Source organism: Geotrypetes seraphini, chromosome 5, assembly GCF_902459505.1.
Source record: "Geotrypetes seraphini chromosome 5, aGeoSer1.1, whole genome shotgun sequence".
Classification (NCBI taxonomy): Eukaryota; Metazoa; Chordata; class Amphibia; order Gymnophiona; family Dermophiidae; genus Geotrypetes; species Geotrypetes seraphini.
The window spans coordinates 245514999-245538723 of record NC_047088.1 but is presented as its reverse complement, the minus strand read 5'-3'; the positions used below and the strand labels follow the sequence as shown (position 1 = coordinate 245538723).

General features: G+C 43.4%; 1 protein-coding gene across 10 annotated transcripts in view; it reads right to left on the bottom strand.

Moving 5' to 3' along the window:
* Positions 1-23725, bottom strand: part of ZNF148 (zinc finger protein 148) — a 170396-nt gene that overhangs the window by 17900 nt on the left and 128771 nt on the right. For 9 of the 10 annotated variants that reach the window (XM_033944620.1, XM_033944618.1, XM_033944625.1 and 6 more), the window contains 2 exons: positions 22132-22215; positions 1346-1464 (listed from right to left, as the gene is read on the bottom strand). In XM_033944620.1, coding sequence (XP_033800511.1) covers positions 1346-1464; positions 22132-22215 — 203 coding nt within the window. The remainder of the gene's footprint in view (positions 1-1345; positions 1465-22131; positions 22216-23725) is intronic. The other variant, XM_033944619.1, reaches the window with a different exon arrangement.

Below are 23725 nucleotides of genomic sequence, written 5' to 3'. Positions count from 1 at the left end.
GTAACTGCCGCTGCACAAGTCATCACCAAGGATGATAGAGGGTTTTAATGGAAATGTTCTCTTACTTTTTTTTTTTTTTTAACCCGTCAAAAATAAAACTGAATTACTAAACTTGAAATAAAAAAACATAGAATAGGAAATAAAAGAAGCGGAGCGGGAAGGCAACAAAAAACTGAATGATGTTCAGTGAAAACAAACTTCTTCGCTCCACAAACAATGAAGAACTGAGGGGCTAGTGCTGGCGTTGGGCGGGAAGACATTTGCACATGTGCGGTGCGGGCAGTTGCAAAGATTTTCAACTTAAAGTGACAGTTCACTTGTCAAACTGTCTGTTTCGGGCTCTGTGGATGACGTCACCCATATGTGAGAATATGTTGCCTGCTTGTCCTAGGATAGACTATACCACGCATCTACCACCCTTTCTGTAAAAAAGTATTTCCCTAGATTACTCCTGAGTCTATCATCTCTTAACTTCCTCCCATGTCCTCTCACTCTGCAGCTTCCTTTCAACTGAGACTGGCCACATGCACGTTTATGCCATGTAAGTATTTAAACGTCTCTCATTTCTCCTCTCTCCTGCCTTTCCTCTAAAGTATACATACTGAGCTCTTTAAGTCTGTCCCCATACACCTTATGACGAAGACCTCCAACCATTTTAGTAGCCTTCCTTTGGACCAACTCTATCCTGTTTATCTTTTTGAAGTTGTGGTCGGTCTCTATAATTGTACACAATATTCTAAATGAGGTCTCACCAGAGTCTTATAAAGGGGCATCAAATACCTCCTTTTTCTCTCCCTATGTACCTTAGCATCCTTCTAGCTTTCGCCGTCACCTTTTCAACCTGTTTGGCCACCATAAACAGTATAAAAAACTTTTCATTGACAATGGGTTACAGTGAAAACATTAAAATTATTTTGCAATATAATTAAGCAAATTCATGATGGCCTATCCTCAAGTTTTTCATAAAATTATGAAAACTGTGTGTTTGAGCCAGCTTATATGCATGCTGCAGGCACTGGTGAGATTGAGTACTGTAGAAATCATTCAATATCTCATGAGGGATCTAAAGGTAATCCTAAACAGACACAATCAGAAGTAATTACATATATAACTAAAGGAAATTCTAATTAGGATTGATGGATTTAAAAAAAGTACATTTTCAAGGGAAACATTAATATTAAAAAAAATAGGAAATAGCATGAGTGCCAACCCTTATAAAGTGTTTGAAATCTGCAATGAAATTACAGTTTACCAGTTACCCTTCAGTACACATCAAGCTTGTGGGATACCAAAAATTGACAATACCTTATAAAGGCCAGTATTGCTTCAAGAGAAATACTCTCACCTGCAAACAATATTCACATTGGTAAGGTTTCTCTCCACTGTGAGTCCTCTTATGCCGTTCCATATGATATTTCTGTATAAACCTCATACCACATTCATCACAACGAAATGGTTTTTCACCTAATAATGGGCAACAAGGAAGATCAGAGCAAATATAAATAATTTCAAAGGATTTTTAACAAAAAAGTACACTGCATTAGGTATGATTAACAATTTATACTTCACCTTCCAAATACCTTCCTTCTGACATCACAAATAGCAAAACAAGAGTGGATAGAGTTTTCAGTTATTGTTAACAGATTCACCGAATGCTATATCTGCGTAGAAGATTCCATATTATCTTCAAAAGGAAGAAAGCACCTTTCTAAATAACATTTGTTGCTATTTATAATTACAGATATAACAACAGAAAGAGAACAAAATGCAGTCTCTGTAATTTTACATGTAATCTAGAACAATGAAGGTTTTTAAATATTTCACTATTTTTATATTAACCAAAGCAACTTACCTTTGACAGGTGTGTTCCAAAGTAGAGAGCTGCACGGGAACGGGGACGACGGGAATCCCATGGGTTCCCCCTTCGGGTCACGGGGATCCCATGGAGACGCCACCTAGGGTTGCGGGGAGCCCATGGGGACGCCTCCTAGGGTCGCGGGGATCCTGCGGGGTTCGATGCAATTCAAGCCGCGAGGCTCGTCTTCTTTTTCCTACCTGCTTTGCCGCAGCCAACCGGAAGTCTTCCCTGATGTCGGAGGGAGGGCTTAAGCAAAGCCCTCCCTCCCTCCGACATCATCGCTGACATTGGGGAAGACTTCCAGTCGGCTATGTGTGGTGGGGCAGTGCAGGCAGGAAATAGAAGACGAGCCACGTGGCTCGAGCTCTATTTTGCTGGTAATTTGCTTGCAGATGAGGGCTGGGAGGCGGAAAACAAAAGGGGGAGGGAGTGCGTTTTTAGAGGCAAGGCATGAACTTGGGAAAGAGAATGGAGGAAGGGAGGGAAAGAGATGCTGAGGTGGGGGAGGGAGTGCGTTTTTGGACACAAGGCATGAACTTGGGAAAGAAGATGGAGGAAGGGAGGGAAAGAGATGCTGAGGTGGGGGAGGGAATGTGTTTTTGGACACAGAAGGCATGAACTTGGGAGAGAGGAAGGGAGGGAAAGAGATGGTTGTGTACACGGGAATGGAAGAAAGAAGAATTTTTGGTCATAGGGAGGGAGTGAGGTACAGATGAGAGGGAGAAATATTGTGGTGGAAAGGGAACAGTGGGACAGATTGAAATGGATGCAAGAGGGAGGAATGTTGGACATGTGGTGAAGGGAATGGAGGGAGAGATGTGGCATAGTGCTGGAGAGGGGTGATAGAAGGAGAAATGTTGGGCATGGGGCTGGTGGGCAGGCACGAAAGATGAGAAAGGGATAAATGCTGGACCATGGTAGGAGGAACCAATGGACAGCAACAGAAGAATTTACAGAAGATGGGAAAGCGGAAAAAAGAAACTGGGACCAACTTTATGGAAAAATAAGTCTCCAGACAACAAAGGTAAAAAACGGAATTTACTGACTAAAATATGTTAGCTTTGGGAAATGTATATAGCAGATGTCTTTTGTATTGTGTTCAAAAGAAAAAAGGAAATGCATTTCTGGTTTTATTTCTACATTGTTGAAGTACTTGCTGACCCTTGCTGTGACTGGTGGGGATCCCCAAGCACCGCCAGCAAAGGACCTCCTCTAGAGACGGCCACCAAGCACAGCAGTCACTGGCAGCATCCATGAGCCACTGAGGTGCTAGCATCTGTGACTCAGGGACGCTACTGCTGCCTGCCAAGTTTGGCAAAGGGGACCCCCAGCCAACTGCAAAGGAAGTCCTCAGCTGACAGCTTGGGGGTTCTCATCAGTTGAGTATTTATATGTTATTTACATTAGAGGCTCTGGTAGAAACCCGTTTACAAAGTATGTATTCTTCCCAATTAATATTTCCAAATTAATAGTCTCTTTGCTTATTTGTAAATGGGTCTCTACCAGAGCCTTTAATTCAGTAGCATAATTAAATGAAATAACTATTTCTGAAGTTTATAGGGACGGGCGGGGATGGAGGGGATTCCCCGCGGGGACGGGTGGGGATGGGGGATTCCTCGTGGGGACGGGGGGATTCCTCACGGGGACCGGGGGGGATTCCTCACAGGGACGGGGGGATTCCTCACAGGGACGGGGGGATTCCTCACAGGGACGGGGGGGATTCCTCACAGGGACGGGGGGGATTCCTCACAGGGACGGGGGGATTCCTCACAGGGACGGGGGGGATTCCTCACAGGGACGGGGGGGATTCCTCACAGGGACGGGGGGATTCCTCACAGGGACGGGGGGGATTCCTCACAGGGACGGGGGTGATTCCTCACAGGGATGGGGGGGATTCCTCACAGGGACGGGGGGGGATTCCTCACAGGGACGGGGGGGATTCCTCACAGGGACGGGGGGGATTCCTCACAGGGACGAGGGGGATTCCTCACAGGGACGGGGGGGATTCCTCACAGGGACGGGGGGGATTCCTCACAGGGACGGGGGGAATTCCTCATAGGGACGGGGGGGATTCCTCATGGGGATGGGTGGAGACGGGTGGGATTTTGGCAGGGAAGAATGGGATTTCTGTCCCCGTGCAACTCTCTATTCCACAGACAGCAGTATAATCAGACAAAGATGGCTATCATCATCCGAAAGCATAGACATGTTTGGATTTCACAGAGGTTCCTAGAAAAGTTTAGAAACACTTTTTTGGGGAAGTGGAGATTTCCTGCTGCATTGTTTCCCAGGGCCCCCTCAGTCTAACATAATAGCAAGAAAGAGAAAAAAAAGGAGTATAGGCAACTGACTGTTCTATTTACCTGTGTGTTTTCAGGACATGTTTCCAAATGAGTTAATTTTGTGCATTTTATAACAGGAATTAACGTCATTCCTATGCTGGAGTATGTTAAAAAATGATCTCAGTTCCTCAGGTTTGCTGCTAGCATTTATCTCAACACTTGATTTGTGAGCATCCTTCTGGTGTTTAATTAGGCAATTCCTAGTACAACTGGTACAATTTTGATCTTTCCACCACATTTTATTGCTTTCTGGCTTGTATGTGTTGGTACTTTAAGATCTTCTCATTCTCCATATGTAACACAAAGTACAGTGGTATCTTGGTTGCGAGCATAATTTGTTCCAGAAGGCATGCTCTTAACCAAAGCCCTTGTATATCAAAGCGAATTTCCCCATAGGAAGTAATGGAAACTCGGATGATTCGTTCCACATCAAAAAAACTGGCTGGTGTGAGGGAGAAGTTGTGCGTGTAAGTATACCATGCACCAATTGTGCGACTGTATTTTGGTTTTTGGGTTCAATATTGTGACTCATCTCGCTCCCTCTAACACAACTTTCTGTTTCTTCAGGGGTGGGACAAGTCAGAGGGAAAGCTCCAAAACAGGCTGCTAGGGACCAAGAGAAGACCATGCTTCAGGTAGACCTGGAAGGGAGTGGGGGAAGGTAGTGGAGGGAGAGATGCTGGAGGCGAGGAAGTAAGGAGGGAGAGCTAGATGCGCTCATCGACATGCGTGCACCAAAGAGGCGAGGGAGAGCTAGATGGGAGTCGAACTCAACATGCGTGACGTGCTTGTGCATGACGCGCATGTATGTGAGACAACGCTTATTTACATAGTTAAAAATTAAGAAAGTATTTTGCTCGTCTTGCAAAACACTCGTAAACCACGTTGCTCGCTATCCAAGGTTTGATTGTATTTGTCTGGTACCAACACTTCTATAAGTATAAATAATATTTTATGTTTTCTTTCATTAAGGCTTTCCTTTCTTCTTTTTTTTTTTAATTGAACATAGAATAATCCAGATGATCACATTCTCCACAATTTTGTCAATCGTAATCTAGGTAATAGTGCTTCCATAGCAATGTGATAAATGTTTATAGAGTCTCCAGTATATATATGACATACTATTTTATTGTGCTTCTGCGTAAGGCCTTTTTGACATCAACATGTCACATCAAGTGAATGTATGACAGTTTCTAGTCCAGTACTAAAGAACCTGCATTTATCTTGCAAGTTTTTTTCCTATGCTGTGAGCCATCTATCCCTCCTATTATCTTGTGCTACAGTTGTCAAATCTCTCATCTCTGTATTTCCAGCTATATTTGGTTTTTATCCAGCTTTTCCTTGTTTACTCATCTTAGTCTTTAAAAAGATTTTTTTTCTCGTGTCGCAAATTCTGTTGCTTCTTTCCTCCCATGGCTGATCGATTCTCACTCCTATTTGTCAGAATATATTTGTCCAAGTTAAAGGATGGAGACACCCTGTAACCATTTGCTTTTGTGTTCCTTACCCTCCCCCCCCAGACACACATTTTACTGAGCCTCGATAGAGGTTTCTACTACAGCCTAGAGCAGGGGTGTCCAACCTGCGGCCCCGTGAAGTATTTTGTGCGGCCCCAGTCAAGGGCGATGCAGTGCTTTCCTCTGCTTCCCCTGGGTGTTTACTATCTTGACAGTGTTTGCGCGGCCCCAGAAACATTTTTTTCGGCCAATGCGGCCCAGGGAAGCCAAAAGGTTGGACACCCCTGGCCCAGAGCATTCCTATGAGCGTTGGAGCATTTAGCGTCTCGGGCTGCGGTAGAAACCTCTACCATGGCTTAGTAAAAGAGGGCCTTAATTTTTTATTTGAGTCTACTAATGCTGTTAAGCACACATGAAAGTCTGCAATAATGTTGTGTGCAATCTATTTCTTGAAGACCCATACCCATTTTTTGGATGTATAATCTTGACATATACTGACACATATTGATAATAAAATGCTCATGCCCATGAGGCTGTTCTTTATTCAGGCTGAGTCCAAAGCTCTACAAGAACAAAGGAATTGCAAGCTGTAATTTCTACCCTATTCAATGTTGAAGGACTTTATATCTGCTTCAGTATTTTGCAATATTATTTTGCTTATGTTTCTCATCGTAATTTGAACTAAATTGTTGTAGCTTCTTCTGCTTCTAGATATTTATATACAAGGGTGGTTTGAAATGTTTGGTAAAAAAAACAAGTTAAACAAATATTTAAAAAAGCAGTTACCGTATTTTTCGCTCCATAAGACGCACCTAACCATAAGACGCACCCTAAATTTAGAGGAGGAAAATAAGAAAAAAAAATCCATTCTGAACTAAATTCTCCCTGCCAGGCTCTGCACCCAACCCAACACTCCTTGCCAGGCTCTGCACCCTGTTCCCCCTCTGGTGGTCTAGTGGTAGGCAGGGACAGGGCACAGATGTCATGGCAGATGACTTTTTTAAATATACAATGTCACCTCAGTAACAACTATAGAAAAATAGACAAATATAGTACAAAATATAGACAGCAGATATAAATTTTCAAAACTGACACATTCTGATCACTAAATTGTAATAAAATAATTTTTCCTACTTTTGGTTGTCTGTTGATTTCTTTCTTTCCTTCCTCAGGCCCAACAATTGTTCCTTCCTTCCTCTTATGTTCCCCTCACTGCCTTCCATCCTTTGTCCTCTTCCCCCCCCCACTCAGGCCCAACAATTGTCCCTTCCTCTCTCCCTCCTATGTTCCCCTCACTACCTTCCAGCCTTTGTCTTCTCCACCTCCCCCCAACAATTACCAGTATCCCTCCTTCCTGTTTCCCTCACTGCCTTCCAGCCTTTGTCCTCTTCCGCCCCCCTCACTGCCTTCCAGCCTTTGTCTTCTTCACCTCCCCCCAACAATTACCAGTATCCCTCCCTCCTGTTTCCCTCATTGCCTTCCAGCCTTTGTCCTCTTCCGCCCCCCCAAGTCCATCCGCCCGCTGAATTTAATTACCTCCCACTGTTTCTGTTGTGAGGATACATCAACGAAGCAGCAGCGGCCGGGGGAGGGGTGGTTTGGACTCCTGGCGCAGAAGTGGGTCGAGGGACGAGTGGCGAGCCGGCACGGATCGAATTGCTGGGAAGGGCCAGGCGGGTGACGCCAGCCCAGAAGCCTTACCTTCTGACGTCGAAGGTTAGGCTTCTGGGCCGGCAGTGTGCAATCGCTGCACCCGCCTGGCCCTTCCCTTCCTCTACTTATGGCGGCATTGAGAGACCAGGAGCAGTGGCAGTGGGCGGTGGTTGAAATAAGGTAATAGTTGGGGGGGTTGGATATTTGCTCCATAGGACGCACTCTTTTTTCCACCAACTTTTTTTGGAGGAAAAAGTACATCTTATGGAGCAAAAAATACGGTACTTACCATAACAGGTATTATCCAGGGACAGCAGGCAGATATTCTCACTGATGAGTGATGTCATCCACGGAGCCCCGGTACAAAAGTTCCCAAGTGCATCGCCACTTTAAGAACTTTAGAAAGTTCGCAACAGCTCACACTACGCATGCATGAGTGCCTTCTCGCCCGATGTAGGCGTGTGGCTACTCAGTTCAGTAAGCTAGCTAAGAAGCCAACCAGGGGAGGTGGGTGGGTTGTGAGAATATTTGCCTGCTCTCTCTGGATAACACCCATTACGGTAAGTAACTGTACTTTATCGCAGGACAAGCAGGCAGCATATTCTCACATGTGGGTGACCTACAAGCTATCTAGAATGGGATGGTGGGAGTGTTGGCCTTTTAGGAAAATAAATTTTATAATACTGATTGGCAGAACTGCCCATCCCGTCTGGGAAAAGATTCCAGACAATAATGTGAGGTGAAAGTATGAACCGAGAACCAAGTAGCAACTTTGCAGATTTCATCAATAGGAGTAGAGCGGAGAAAAGCTACTGAAGCTGCCATAGCTTGAATTTTATGGGCTGTGATCTGAGTCTCCAGTTGCAGCTCAGTCTGAGCATAACAGAACAAGATGCAAGCTGCCAACCAATTGGAAATTGTTCTCTTGGAAACAGGATGCCCAATCTTGTTAGGATCAAAGGAGACAAACAGCTGGGGAGATGATCTATATGATTTAGTCCTTTGCAAATAGTATGCCAATGCCCGTTTGCAGTCCAAAGTATGAAGCGTTGTTTCCCCAGGATGAGAATGAGGCTTGGGAAAAAATACTGGAAGAACAATTGATTGATTGAGATGGAATTCAGTGACAACCTTAGGAAGGAACTTCGGATGAGTGCAAAGCACCACCTTGTCATGATGGAACACTGTAAATGGTGGATCTGCCACTAAAGCTTAAAGTTCACTCACTCTGCGAGCAGAAGTTAGAGGAAAACCACTTTCCAAGTAAGTTATTTGAGATGAGCCAAAGACATTGGTTCAAATTGGGGCTTCATCAATCTAGCAAGTACCACACTAAGGTCCCAGACTACTAGAGATTGTTTGACATTGAAAAGTCATCTCATGAATCTGGAAACTACAGGATGAGCAGCAAGACGTTTTCCATCCACTGGTTGATGAAAAGTATTGCACTGAGATGGACTCTAATGGAAGTGGATTTGAGGCCAGAGTGTGACAAATGCAGAAGGTAATCCAAAACTGATGAAACAAGAGGTGGATTTTGGATCCTGGTGGTGCAATAAGCACCAGGCAGAAAAACAGGTCCATTTTTTTAGTATAACACTGATGTGTGGCCAGTTTTCTGGAAGCATCCAAGATGTCTTTGACAGGCCGAGAGAATTGTAGACCAGTGGAAATCAGCCCGCAAGATGCCAAGCTGTCAGGTGCAAAGACTGCAGTTTGGGGTGTAGAAGAGAACCAGAGATGGAAAAATTGGTAGAAGTATGTTGAGTTTTTGTAGAAAGGAGAACCATGGTTGTCTGGGCCACCAAGGAGCTATCAGAATCATGATGTCAGACTCCTGTTTGAGCTTGACTAGCATCTTGAGAATAAGAGGAATGGGTGGAAATTCATAAAGAAACTTGTGTGTCCAATCCAGGAGAAAAGCGTCCACTTCAAGGTGATGAGGAGAATATAGCCTGAAGAAAAAGCAGGGCAGTTTGTGATTGAGGGGAGACGCAAACAGGTCTATCTGAGGAGTCCCCCACTGAGAAAAGATGGGATGGAGAGCTGCTGAGTTCAGTGCCCATTCTGAGGTTGAAGAATGCGGCTTAGTTTGTCCGCTAAAGAATTCTGTTCCCCCTGAATGTAAACAGCTTTGAGGAAGATATTGTGAGGAATCGCCCAATTCCAAATCTCTTGAGCCTCTTGACAGAGAAGGAGAGACTCCGTTCCTCCTTATTTATATAGTACATGGCAATCTGATTGTACGTAAGGATAAGGAGAACATGATCTTAGAGAAGATACTAAAAAGCCTTGAGGGCATTGAAAATTGCTCCGAGTTCCAACAGATTTATATGATGGTACTGATCTCTGACCGATCAGAGACCTTGAGTACATAGACCGTCCAGATGTGCTCCCCATGCATAGGTTGATGAATCCATTGTGAGAACTTTCTGATGAGGAGGCGTGTAAAACAGCAATCCTCTGGAAAGACTGGAAGAGAGCATCCACTGCTGAAGAGATTGTCGTAGAGAAGATGTGATTGTAATGTGGTGGGAGAGCAGGTCAAGAGCCTATGACCACTGAGTAGCAAGAGACCACTGAGGGATCTGTAGGTGAAGCCTGGCAAAAGGAGTCACATGGACTTTAGATGCCATGTGTTCTAGAAGAGTCATCAAGCATCTTACTGAGAGCAATGGAAGTTGAACCACCTGATGACAAAGTTGAATGAGGGCATTTTGTCATTCCGATGGCAAAAACACCCCGAGTTGGACTGTGTCAAGCAGAACTACTATTAACTTGAGCCTCTGAGATGGTTGAAGTTGTGATTTGGGAAAGTTGATCTCGAACCCCATATTCTGAAGAAACAGTATTGTCTGATTCGTTGCTAGGAGCACCCCTTAAGACAAAGGATTCTTGATGAGCCAGTTTTCCAGATAGGGAAAAACTTGAAGTCTCTGGGATCTCAAAGCCACTGCCACTACCACTAGGCACTTGGTAAATCCCTGGGAGAAGATGCCAGGCTGAAAGGTAGAATCTTGTATCGATAGTGGCAGCGAGCCACTTAAAATCTGAGGAACTTCTGGGATGCTGGATGAATTGGAATATGAGTGTAGGTTTCCTTGTGATCCAGAGAGCATAGCCAATCATTGCGATCCAAAAGGGGGTATAGAGATGCCAGAGACAACATCCAAAACTTTTCTTTGACAAGAAATTTGTTGAGAGCCCCGAGGTCCAATATTGGTTGAAGACCTCCCGGCCTTCTTCGGAACAAGGAAATAGCGAGAGTAAAACCCCTTGTTCTGCTGGTCCAGAGGATCCTTCTCAATGGCATTGAGAAGGAGCAAGGAACTGATTTCCTGAAGAAGAGAGGACTGAAGAGGGTTGGAAACAGACTCTCTTGGAGGATGATCTGGAGGGATGGCAAAAAAATGGAGAAAGTAACCTTCTCGAATTATATTGAGAACCCAGAGGTTAGAGTGATTAACTGGCAATGGTGATAGTAATGTTGCAGACTACCTCCAATGGGGAGAGAAAGAGGCAGATGCAAATGGATGGAAACTATGCTCTTGAGTAACTGGTCAAAAAGAATGATTGGATTTAGAAGGTGCAGACGGCTGAGGTTTTGAGGACATTGCTACCTTTGTTTCTTTTGTTGTGGTCTGGAGAAGCAGGTAGCTTTGCCGGGTAACGTCACTGGTATAAAGAAGAGGGTTTTTAAAGTATGGTAGCGGATGGCTCGGGTTTAGACTTAAGTAAGGAACCCCAAGACTTTTCATGTGCAGAGAGCTTTTGAGTTGCATTCTCAATAGTGTTCCCAAGAGTTCATCTCTGAGACAGGAGACATTGGCCAACCGATCTTGGAGGTTAATATCCATATCCATAATTCTGAGCCATGCCAATCTCTTCATGGCCACTAATACTGCAGAAACTCTGGAGGATAATTCAAAAGCGTCATAGGCAGACTGCATCATATATTGTCTTAATTGAGAGGAACTGAGGCGTAGACCTTAGAAGGAGCAGACTTTTTTTTTTTAGTGTGGGCTCCACCACTAAAGATTGATGGGAAAGCTGAGGTTTATCAAATCCTGGACTGGGAATAATCCTATACTGAAAGTCCAGCTTTCCAGGAGCAGCAGGAACCAAAAAAGGAGACTCCCAATTTTTACGAAGAGTTTCCTTGAGGATTCCATGCAAAGGACGGATGTTTACAGGAGGATGTTTGTAGTCCATGGTTTCCATAAATTCAGCAGAATATTTAGAGTCTACTTCCAGCTTAAAAGTCATGTCTTTACCCATTTGTCTAATAAAGCAAGTAAAAGAGATAGGCTCAGAAGGAGATGCCTCTCTAGGAGGAGTCTTGCGAGAAGAATGTGCCTCAGGAGAATCGTAGGCCTCCGTAGTAGAAGGAGAAGCACCATTGTTGGAATCTAGGCAAAGATCAGAGTCCACAGGTAGTGAGGGAGAGCGGTGCCGATGCTTAGCCCGGTACTGATCCGATGCAAAGGCGATGCAGTATGTTTACGTTTTTCTGCACGCTTAGGAGAGAGATATTTCGATTTGTAAAAGCACTTGTTAACTTGCCAGAAAGAGAGCATCGAGGTGAAGAGGAATGATGGTTTGATGAACTGGAGTGGTGTCCAGAGGTACGATGTCTCGATGCATGGGTCTATGACCTGTGGTGATGCTGCGATGGACAGGAGCGGTGTCTAGAAGTACGATGCCTTGATGCATGGCTAGATGATGACCGGTGTCGAGAGCCATGGCGGTGCATCAATGGAGCAGTGGTGCTGGAAGAGTTGACATCGAAAGAGAGCATCGAGCTTCTCTTTGAAAGCAAGCACCGATACCTGTGGCTTGGACACCAGTACCAATTATGCCACAACTCGCTCCAGAGAAGGCGACACAGATGATGATGCACACCTCAAGGTTGAAGCGAGTCGCATTAAGGGTCTTTATTTGGCTGGCATGATTAGACTCGATACCTTAGTGGCCTGTGACCATCTGGGAAGCTGGTGACTTTTTGGCTGGCTTACCAGATTATAGTCTGTGATACCGGTGTCGATGCAATTTTAGAAAACTGGTAAAAACGAGCTTGTTCAATCGATTTGTTAACTAAGAATCTTCTCAGCTCTGCTTACTCAACCAGTAACCCTAATGAACTACATAGCTTTCATATTCGTTCATTATGTAAGATTGTATTGCTGACTTTGAATGTAAACTCTTCACTGACTTTGATTGTAACCTATTCGCTGACTTTAACTGTAACTTCTTCGCTGATTGTCCAGCGCTTTTTGCTGTGAACCGCCTCAAACTTTTATGGCTTTGGCGGTATATAAGAATAAAATTATTATTATTATTACCTCAGACGATGGCGATGACATCGATGGCTTGGATGTCAATGCAGGCGGTACCTGTACTCCTTCCATGGTACCGAAGAGCTGCCACTGTTGTAAAATGTGACTTTTAATGGAGCGTTTCTTTAGAGTTGAGCAGTGCACGCAGGTCTCAATGCGGTGGTTGGGGCCAAGGCACTGTATACACCATTTATGTGGGTCGGCGAGAGAAATTGTGTGCTGGCACCTGCCGCACTTTTTAAAGCCTGTTAACGGACGGAACATGGAAGGAAAAACCGCCTTAGCCAAATCAAAAGCCTAAGGCTGAGGCAAAAAAGAAGGACCCACTGTTGAAAAAACTCCCGAAGGTGAAAACCAAGAAGAAAATATTTTATTTAAATAAGAAACACATGAAAGAAAAAAGAATTAAAGAAAAAAGAATTAAAGGAAAAAAATGAATGCGCGAGCGGGAAGGTGAAGGCTAAAAGAAGAAACGTTGAAAGCACGACTTCTTAGCTCCATGGAAAACTAAGAACTGAAGAGCCGCGCGCCTATGTTGGCTGCGGTCAATTGCAAACTTTCTAAAGTTCTTAAAGTGCTAGTGCACTTGTACAGCTATCCGTACCGGGGCTCCATGGATGACATCACCCCATGTGAGAATATGCTGCCTGTTTGTCCTTGGGATAAATATTTTATGCTCACTTTCAACGACTCCATGAAACCCTATCCCCTACCGACTGACCGAGTGTGCTCGATTATTTGGAGGACTCTGATCTTTTGCACCTCACAGAGGAGGGAGCTCATCTAAATTCTTCCCTTATGGCTAAGAAGATTCAAAGATCTATCAAAGTGACTAAAAATTACATAGCTCCTGGGCCAGATGACTTTTAACCCCAATTTTTCAAGCTTTTAGCAGCACAACTATGTGCTCCTCTCCAGGTTTATTATTTCCAAATTATTCATGATGGGATGTTTCCTCCTAGGGAAAATGAGGCCTTAAGTAAGCTTATACCTAAACCTGGGAAGTCCAGTCTTTCTTGAGTCTTATAGACCAATCTGATTAATGTGGACTTAAATCTTAATCCGTGTCATGTCAGACAGATTCTTGGCATGCTTAACTAGATTGATTTGTGATAACCAGTTTTGTTTTGTGAAGGGCTAGCAGTCTGTCATAAGAACATAAGAAGTTGCCTCCGCTGGGGCAGACCAGAGGTCCATCCTGCCCAGCGGTCCGCTCTCGCGGCGGCCCATCAGGCCTAATTGCCTGAACAGTGTCCCTGACTAATTTTGTAACTGCCTCTAATCCTATCCCTAATACCTACCTCTACTCCTATCTGTACCCCTCAATCCCTTTGTCCTCCAGGTACCTGTCCAGACCCTCTTTGAAGCCCTGTAGCGTGCTCCTGCTTATCACATCCTCCGGTAGCGCGTTCCATGTATCCACCACCCTCTGAGTGAAAAAGAACTTCCTGGCGTTTGTTCTAAACCTTTCCCCTTTCAATTTCTCTGAGTGCCCCCTTGTACTTGTGGTTCCCCACAAGTAAAAATCTGTCCCTGTCTACTCTTTCTATGCCCTTCATGATCTTGAAGGTTTCTATCATGTCTCCTCTAAGTCTCTGCTTTTCCAGGGAGAAAAGCCCCAGCTTCTTCAGTCTGTCATTATATGAGAGGTCTTCCATATGAGAGGTCTTCCATTATATGAGAGGTTGTCCTTAATGTGAAGAAGGTTATTTTAGCTATGTCTCATGCTAAGCGCTATAATTTCCTCACATTGACAGTTTAGACGAAAAAAAGTTTTTTGACAAAGTTGATTGGTCCTACTTATTTAATGTATTAGAATACATTGGTCTTGAAAGGTGGTGTCTACAGGCTGTAAGAACATTATACTCTTCCCCATCTGCAAGGATATTACTTAATGGGACTATGACAGATTCCATCCAAATAAAGAGGGGGATGCACCATGGTTGTCCCGTCACCTCTCCTGTTCCTGTTATATACTGAACATTTCCTTCGAACAGTACAAAAAGACCTAGATATTACAGGAGACCAAAAAACTAATTATATAGTAAAAATCTTTGCTTTGTGGATGACCTTCTAACACTAGCGAACCCTTGATCATCTGTACTATCTCTCATTCAAGATCGTGGAGGAATTTAGCTTTGATTCAGGTTTCAGACTAAACTTACAAAAATCAATAGTAATGCCACTGCAGTTGGAGGTGAGGGAACACTGGGATGGTTCATTATGTTCGACATAGGTGACTAATTCTATTAAATACCTTGGTATTATGATTTCTAGGGATTTGGCTATGCTACATCTTCGCAATATTGACTCATTGCTCTTGACTACCAAAATTAAGGTGCGAACTTGGCAATCATAGTCATCTTCTTTAATGGGAAAGGTGGTACTTTATAATATGATGCTCTTGCCTCAGTGGATTTTTGTTGTTCAAGTTATGCCTTGTTAGTGTCATCTGGGTTCATAGACGAAAGCGTGCGGGACAATCGCGCGAGGACAAAAACGCTAAGACAAATGCACGCAGGACATCAGCATGCTGGATTAAAAGGTAACTTTAAAGTGCTCTGAGGATGGGTGTGTGGGGAACCCCTAATTTTACTTAGAAGTGTGGGAGCTGATGTTGGGGGGTTTGTAATTTTTCCAAGTGTTTTAGTGAAAAATTAAAATTAACTCTGTAAGTGGGGGGTGGGGGTTTCCCCCCCAACAGCAGCGGCAACACTTCTAAGTAAAATGGGGGGGGGGGGGTTTTCCCCCCCATACCTTCCCCCCTTGGAGCGCTTTAAAGTTACCTTTTAATCTGGCGCACTGACGTCCTGGGCACATTTGTCTTAGAATTCTTGTCCGTACACAATTGTCCAGCGCGCTTCAGTCCCGTCACCATCGTCTGACTTGAGTGAAGTAACTGAAGGACATATTCAGCAGACACTGAAATCTGTGCAGCGGATAACCAAATGCATGCTTCTTTGGGAATTAAAATATAAATTTTTATTGTGCCTTTATATAGCTCATTTTAGAGCAGGGATCTCAAAGTCCCTCCTTAAGGGCCGCAATCCAGTCGGGTTTTCAGGATTTCCCCAATACATATGCATTGAAAGCAGTGTATGCACATAGATCTCATGCATATTCATTGGGGAAATCCTGAAATCCCAACTGGATTACGGCCCTCAAGGAGGGACTTTGAGACCCCTATTCTAGAGCATATACAGCTCAACTGTGTATAACAGATTATTAACAAAAATTCATTCAATCTCATACCACTCTGGGGCACATAGAAACATGATGGCAGATAAAGGCCAAATGGTCCATCTAGTCTGCCATCCGCAGTAACCATTATCTCTTCCTCTCTCTAAGAGATCCCACATGCCCAATAACAAGCATTCTTGAATTCTGTCTCCATCACTATTTCTGGGAGACTGCTCTACGCATCTACCACACTTTCTGTAAAAAAGGATTTCCTTAGATTACTCCGAAGCCTATCATCTCTTAACTTCATCCTATGCCCTCTCATTCCAGAGCTTCCTTTCAAATGAGAAAGACTTGACTCATGTGCATTTATGCCACATATGTATTTAAACTTCTCTTATCATATCTCCCCTTTCCCACCTTTCCTCCAAAGTATACATATTAAGATCTTTAAGTCTCTCCCCATACGCCTTATGATGAAGACCATGTACCATTTTAGCAGCCTTTCTCTGGATCGATTGCATCCTTTTTATATCTTTTTGAAGGTGCGATCTCCAGAATGGTACACAATATTCTAAATAATAATAATAATAGCTTTATTTTCATACTGCAATACCTCACAATTCAGTGTGGTTTACAATAAGAAAAAACTGCAAAATACAGTGATATTACATCAGAGTATTGTACATTAAAAAGTACAATTACACACATACATTAAAAAGTACAATTACAAAAAGATAAGTTTTCAGTAGTTTTCTAAAAGTCTAATAAGATCTTCATCAACAAATCACCAAAACATTTATTCCATTTCCCTGCTAAAAATGAAAGTGTTTTTTTCTAGAAACCTTTTATTGAAGGAAAAAGAACAAAGTGTGGAACATTTAGTTTCTGAAAATTCAAAGTGATCAGTATAAAAGCCTGGAACGAGAGTTTTATAATGCTTTATAACACAAACAAGCAAATTAAAAAATTATTCTTGCTTCAACCAGAAGCTAATGAGGTCTCACCAGAGTCTTAAACAGGGGCATCAATACTTCCTTTTTCCTACTAGCCATATCTCTTCCTATGCACCCTAGTATCCTTCTAGCTTTCGCCGTCAGCTTTTCAACCTGTTTGGCCACCTTAAGATCATTACATACAATCACACCCAAGTCCCACTCTTCTGTCGTGCACATAAGTTCTTCACCCCCTAAACTGTACCGTTCCTATGGGTTTTTGCAGCCCGAGTGCATGACCTTGCATTTCTTAGCATTAAATTTTAGCTGCCAAATTTCAAACTATTCTTCAACTTTGCTAGGTCTTTCTTCATGTTATTCACACCATAAGGGATGTCTACTCTATTGCAAATTTTGGTATCATCCGCAAAGAGACATCCCTGACATTTACTATACATCTATGCTTTGGGTAACAACTATTTATTGAGGTCTTTTCTATAGTTAATGAGTTGATTTGATAATGAAGGTTGCAATTCGACGTTTGCAGTAGACTCTCAGTTATCCGGCACCCATGGGGATTGGTGGATGCTGGATAACTGGAGTTCTTGGTTGCTTGAGAGTTACTGTAGAAATAGTTTTGTCTTCCTTCCCACTTCACTCTATCATCTCCCCACCCCCACTTATAGGTCCAGCATCTTTTCTTCCCTTCTTTCTGGGTCACTTTCTCTTCTAACCTTCTCCCCTACTTATGGGTCCAGCATCCATCCATCTCTCATACCCTTCACCTTGCAGGACCAGTATACACGTCTCTTCCTCCCCCCCTCCACTTATGGGTCCAGCATCCATGGCAGTCAGTCCTGACAACATCCATCCCTCTCTCCAACCCTCAAAACAGCAGGCAGCTGGTCCTGATAATCCCCCCTCCCTTCGGTCCCCGAAGTAGCAGGCAGCCAATCTGGACAACCCCTCTACCTCCTTCCCTTACCCACAGTAGAGCTGACAACCCCCCTCCCGCCCTCACTTACCGAAGCAGTAGCAGCAGCTAGTGAACAGAAACAGTGCCATAAACAGGCTGCTTCTGGCCAGGCCTAGGAGGGCCTTTCCTGCTTAAGGCACTGCCTCTGCTCACCAACTGCTGCTACTGCTTTGGGGAAAGGGAGGGAGGGGGGTTGTCAGTTCCGGCTCTGCTGCTTCAGGTAAGTGAGAAAAGGAGGGAGGGGGTTTGTCAGGACCAGCTGACTTCGAGGGCTGGAGGGAGGGAGGGGGTTGTTGGATCAGGAGCACAACTTTTGAGGTTGTTTGAGGAGCATGGGAGACCACTTTTTTGCCAGTTGGTTGAGAGTGCTGGTTAGTTGAATACCAGTTAACTGGGATTCTACTGTTTTATATATGGGGTGAGTTATATGGATGTGATGGTATAATTGTTGTTACACAATGAGATGTTATTAAGTTTGTAAATTGTTATAATGAGCTGTTTTTAGAATTGTAACTGTTGTAGCACTTCTGTTTTTGCGATATATTAAGTATTAAAATCAAATCAAATTCATAAAATGTATTGTTTTTAGACAATCTTTACAAATTTATCATGCTTGTCAGGTCTTGTCAGACAAATCTGATCAATTACTTTGATTGGATGACCAGAGAGTGCTAGATGTGGTGTATTTAGATTTTAGCAAAGTCTTTGACAGTGTTTCACACAGACATCTAAATAAATAGAATACCCTCAGAATGGGCCCCAAAGGGATAGGCTGGGTCAGGAACTGGTTGATTGGAAGGTGACAAAAGGAGTGGTCAATGGAGATCTCTCTGAGGAAAGGGATTACATTACATTAGTGATTTTTATTCCACCATTACCTTGTGGTTCAATGCTGTATTACAGAAGAGGATTTCTGGACATGTCCAGAGGTGTTATAGAGTAGAGAGGGTTGCTTCAGAAGATTGAAATATTTCATACGGTGTTAGTTAGTCTTCATGGATTTCTTGATGTTACCAGTGGTGTGCCTCAAGGTTCAGTTCTTGGACCTTTTTAACATTTTTGTAAGCGATATTGCTGGAAGACTGTCTGGTAAGATTTACCTCTTTGTGGATGATACCAAAATCTGCAATAGACCCCCCCTGATGGTGTGAATAACATGAGGAAGAATCTAGAAATGCTTTTAGAATGGTCTGAAATTTGGCAGCTAAGATTTAATGCAAAGAAATGCAAGGTCAAGCATTTAGGCTGCAAAAACCCGAGAGAACAGTATAGTTTAGGGCAGGGATGTCCAACCTTTCAGCTTCCCTGGGCCGCATTGGCCGAAAAAACATTTTCTGGGGCCGCACAAATGCCACAGCAAGACGGTAAAGACCCAGGGGCAGCAGAGGAAAACACTGCATCGCCCTCGACCGGGGCCGCACAAAATACTTCACGGGGCCGCAGGTTGGACACCCCTGGTTTAGGGGGTGAAGCACTTTTATGCACGAAAGAGGAGCAGGACTTAGGTGATAGTATGTGATAATCTTAAGGTGGCCAAACAGATTGAAAAGGCGACTGCGAAAGCTACTAAGCTGCAGTAGAGGTTTCTACTGTGGCCCAGAGCGCTAAATGCTCCGACGCTGCTCAGATGCTCATAGAATTCTTATGAGCGTCAGAGCAGTTTTGGAGCATTTAGTAAAAGAGGGCCTAAATAAATAAACAAACAATATAATATAATATAATATAAATCACATTAAGGCCCTGTTTTACTAAGCCATGGTAGGTTTCTACTGCAATCCAGAGCGCTAAATGCTCTGATGCTGGTCCAACACTCATAGGAATTCTATGAGCGTTGAAGCACCATTGGAGCATTTAGCGCTCTACAGCGGCTTAATAAAAGGAAAGGGGGGGGGGGGTTAAAAGATTTTGGTTTCTATGGATATTAAAGGCTCCCTGAATCCTGGAATTTTATACAATGCATAGCAAAACTATGCACATTTCACTCAAATTCATTTTAAAAATTTACATTCTGCTAATCTTAAATGTTTGCTGATAGTTATCGCATAATTATAACAAGTGCAGAAAGTATGCATAGCATGATACATGGAATTCTTTCTAACTGCTTTGAGTGTGCATGTGTGTGTGTTTGTGTATGTGTTGGGGCAGTTGTAGATGGTAGTTTTTGGAGGTGGGGAAGTTTGCAGGGTGATGAGTCAGGTATGGAAGAATAGGTTTTGGAGTTTTTCCCCCCTTTTTAGAGCGAGGGTAGTTCCAGGTGAATAGGGGCAGTTACAGTGCGAAAGTTGCAAGGGATAGTTCTTGGCTTCTCAGGAGGTAAGGACATTAGAGAATGGGTAGAAGCAGTTTGAAAGGAGGAATTCCCTATATGATATGTTTCCCTCTATATACTATATGCTTCTATACTGCAGAAGCTGAAACTTCTCTTTTCACAGAAATTATTTACTAGGATTGGTTCAATGCGTTGATTCACATTAGACTGAGGGTTCAAGAAAAATAAGCACCCCTCACCATAACAAGGCCCAATGCATTTCCATGGGAGAAGGAATTCCAGCTTCTGTAGAACAGAAACTTACACAGTTAAACAAAGATATTAGACCCTGATTCACTAAAGTCCGCGATCGTCGCTAAACCTGTTTTCACAGGTTTAGCGACAATCACTGCTAACCAACCTGATTCACAAAATGTCCCACCGCGTGTTTTTCCCCTCAATCACCCCTTTTCCAATCTGACCATGCAAATTTGTAAAACTCCATGCAAAATAGCCAAGTCCCTGATTGGCCAAAACAATGGCCAATCAGGGACTTCCTTAGGCTTCTCCCTAAGGAAGTCCCTGATTGGCTCAGGCGCCTCAGGCCCCTCCCAAGAGAGGAGCCCGATGCGCCTGAGCCAATCAAGGCCTTAAGCCCCTCCTTGTGCTTCACATGATGCACTGGAGCGGGGCCTAAGGCCCGCATTCCTGATGGTGGCTGGCGGAGGAGCAGGAGGGACTGAGCACCCCTCCTGCTCCTGAATTAAAGGTACAGGGAGGAGGATAGGTTGACGATGGGGGGGGCAATGGCAGGAGGGAGTGAGCATCCCTCCTGCCATATTCGTAAGGAGGGGGAGCGTCAGGGGGAATGTGTGGTGGCAGGAGGAAGTGGGCATCCCTCCTGCTATTTTTGGGGTTCAGGGTGCAAGGGAAAGAGGGGGCACTTTACAACCATAGTACCATAGTACCAAAACTGAGCTGCTCCACCATCCTAAAAACTGCCCTGCCTCTACAGCTCCTCTCCTAAAATCTATCTCTGCAACTGCTCCACCACCCTGAAAAACTATCCTGCCGTAATATTGCCCCCACACCTAAAAACTACTCTTCGCAACTGCTCCACCAATCCACAAACTGATCCTGCTTCTAACTTCAACCCCACGCCCTCCCAATTCCAAGCAAGATACCACCCTTCGAAAGAAAGAGCATATGCAGAGAACACACAGGACACATAACAGATACAAACACAGATATGCAGACATGTTTGAAACAATTCCATGAATCATGTTCTGCAAGCTTCCCCATTTGTTCTCTCTCACGCCAATAAAGTCTGTACCTTTCCTGTCAGTCAATACAGTAACATTCTCCAGATAACTGGTTTTCTAACAAAAAAAATGCAGAAAACAATAATTCAGACCACAAGAACACATCTACTAAATATTTATGGAGGAATTAATAGGGCATGCACCAAAATGCCAAAAGGCCATGCCTACTCACAATATTTAAGAATTTGCACAATAATCAAAGCTACCTTAAAAAAAAATCAAACAGCCTTTACTGTCTGTCCTGTTTTTCTTCTCATGTTATTTTTATATTTTTGACTAGCAAAAAACATCATGCTAATTTGTTATCAACATTTCTGCCAAATTGCTGACATTCACCTAAAATATAATAAGCCATAAGGATTGGATAGACTTTAATATGTTATTGTTATCTGCAAGAAAGGATTTGCTTTTCAACAATCTACTTTGATCAAGGTAACTTCAATTTTTTTTTTTTTTTTTTAACTTACTGGACTATTTAAAGAAAAAATTCTAAATATCCTACTATCTTCCAGACTCTTTAATACTAGACTTACAGCTACTTACTTACCAGATAAAAGAGTAAGGACAATACAGCATAAAGCAACTCTCCAAGAACTTTGAAGTTGGATGAACTTTCCAAGAACTTTGTAGAATATATAATAATCAATTTATAACTGCTGAGAAATTGCAGATTCCTATAGGCTAGCTGTGGGCACCTACTAATAACATTGAGGACAGTCTATGCATGTCCATATGAGGTAGCTGTACAGCTGCCTGGGGAAACAAACAATTTTATAAAGTTACTTTATGCAAATCCATAAAGATATTTAAGATTTTATACTCACCAGTATGAATCTTCTCATGTCTCTGTAGGAGGTACTTCTGTATGAAACGCATATCGCACTGACTGCACTGAAAGGGTTTTTCACCTTGAATATAATCCCATATCCAAAAATTAATAATTATATACTGGTGCTTCTGTTGACTAATTTGAAAGGTTAAATTAGCTGCGTGCATAAACCAGTATCAAAAAATTCTGAAATGTCAAGCCTTTTTCTTTCTCAAAACAGATTATACACACTTGCATGTAAAATAGTTCTTTGCACAGCTGCACATTATATAAAATAGATGCATCTTTGAGTATTTTTAAAGACATTTGCCTACATGATGTCATCCCAGTAGTGCCCAAATTCTGCTGTACATACACTCTATACTGTAGTTCTGCCCCGGGAATACCCATACACAAATGGTGTAAAAACAGGATTTTGTGCACCTACATTTTATCCTTGTTTATCCCTGTCAAGCTACACACATAAAATGCTTTAAAAAATTGTCCAAATAAGCAAAGATACTTACTTACCTGTAGCATGCGTTTTCCAAGGACAATAGACAAATTCTCACATGTGGGTGACGGTAGGCACTGCCAATTGCACTGTAATCTTTAGGCAGTAAAGTCGGCACACATTGACTGACAGTTGTAAAAAAAACAAACAAACCACAAAACCCTAAGAAGCCAAACAGGGGTGGTAGGTGGGTTGGGAGAATTTATGCCTGCTGTCCTCTTAGAACAGCTGCTTTTTCTGAGGACACACAGGCATGGGGCAGGGACAGAGCTCACGGGGATGGGGATGGATCCTGTAGGGACAGATTTGTCCCCATGTCATTTTTCTAATCCATAGTGCTCTTTGAAACCCTGCCTGGAAACCAATCTTCCCCCCAGATCTCATATTGCCTGAGGCACTCACTCCACTGTCACTGTCTAACAAACCCATACTCTTGAATTTTGCTGTGGCATGCTCCCATCTCTTTTACCTTTTCCCTGCCCAATGCATAATCCCTCCCCTAAGGCACACACCTCTGGTCACCGTCTCCCCACATGCACACAACTTTCCTGTTCTCTCCTGGCCTGCATATTACCCCTACTTGACTTCTCGCTTTCTCGCCCCCTCACTCTTGCCCTATTCCCAAAGCAGAATTCAATCCCCTAAGGCATATGTCCATCACATTCATGCCCTTTCCCCATGGCAAACAATTTCCATCCCCCTACCCCATATGGGAGAGCATGGTGGACCCCAGGACCTCCCCCAATGGGGGAGGAGTTAAGTAGATTTATATGTTAGACAGTGATCTTCTCTTCTAGTGCTGGAGGATATGGCTTGACATGCAGCCATCCTGGAAACCCAGATTAGATTCCAAGTATTAAATAAGGAGGAAGGAAGACCAAATGACAGCCAGTGTGATTAACAAGTGAGGTGAAGGAAGCTATTGGAGAGAGATGGGGAAGGAAGCAGTCTGCAGTAGGAAGATGCAATCGGTCTCTCTCTAGTTAATAGTTTTGTGGGAGCTGGCAGAAAATTTCTCTAAGCAGATGGCTACCTCGATGTATATAGCTTAGGGCAGGGATGCCCACACTTTTTTGGCTTGAGAGCTACTTTTAAA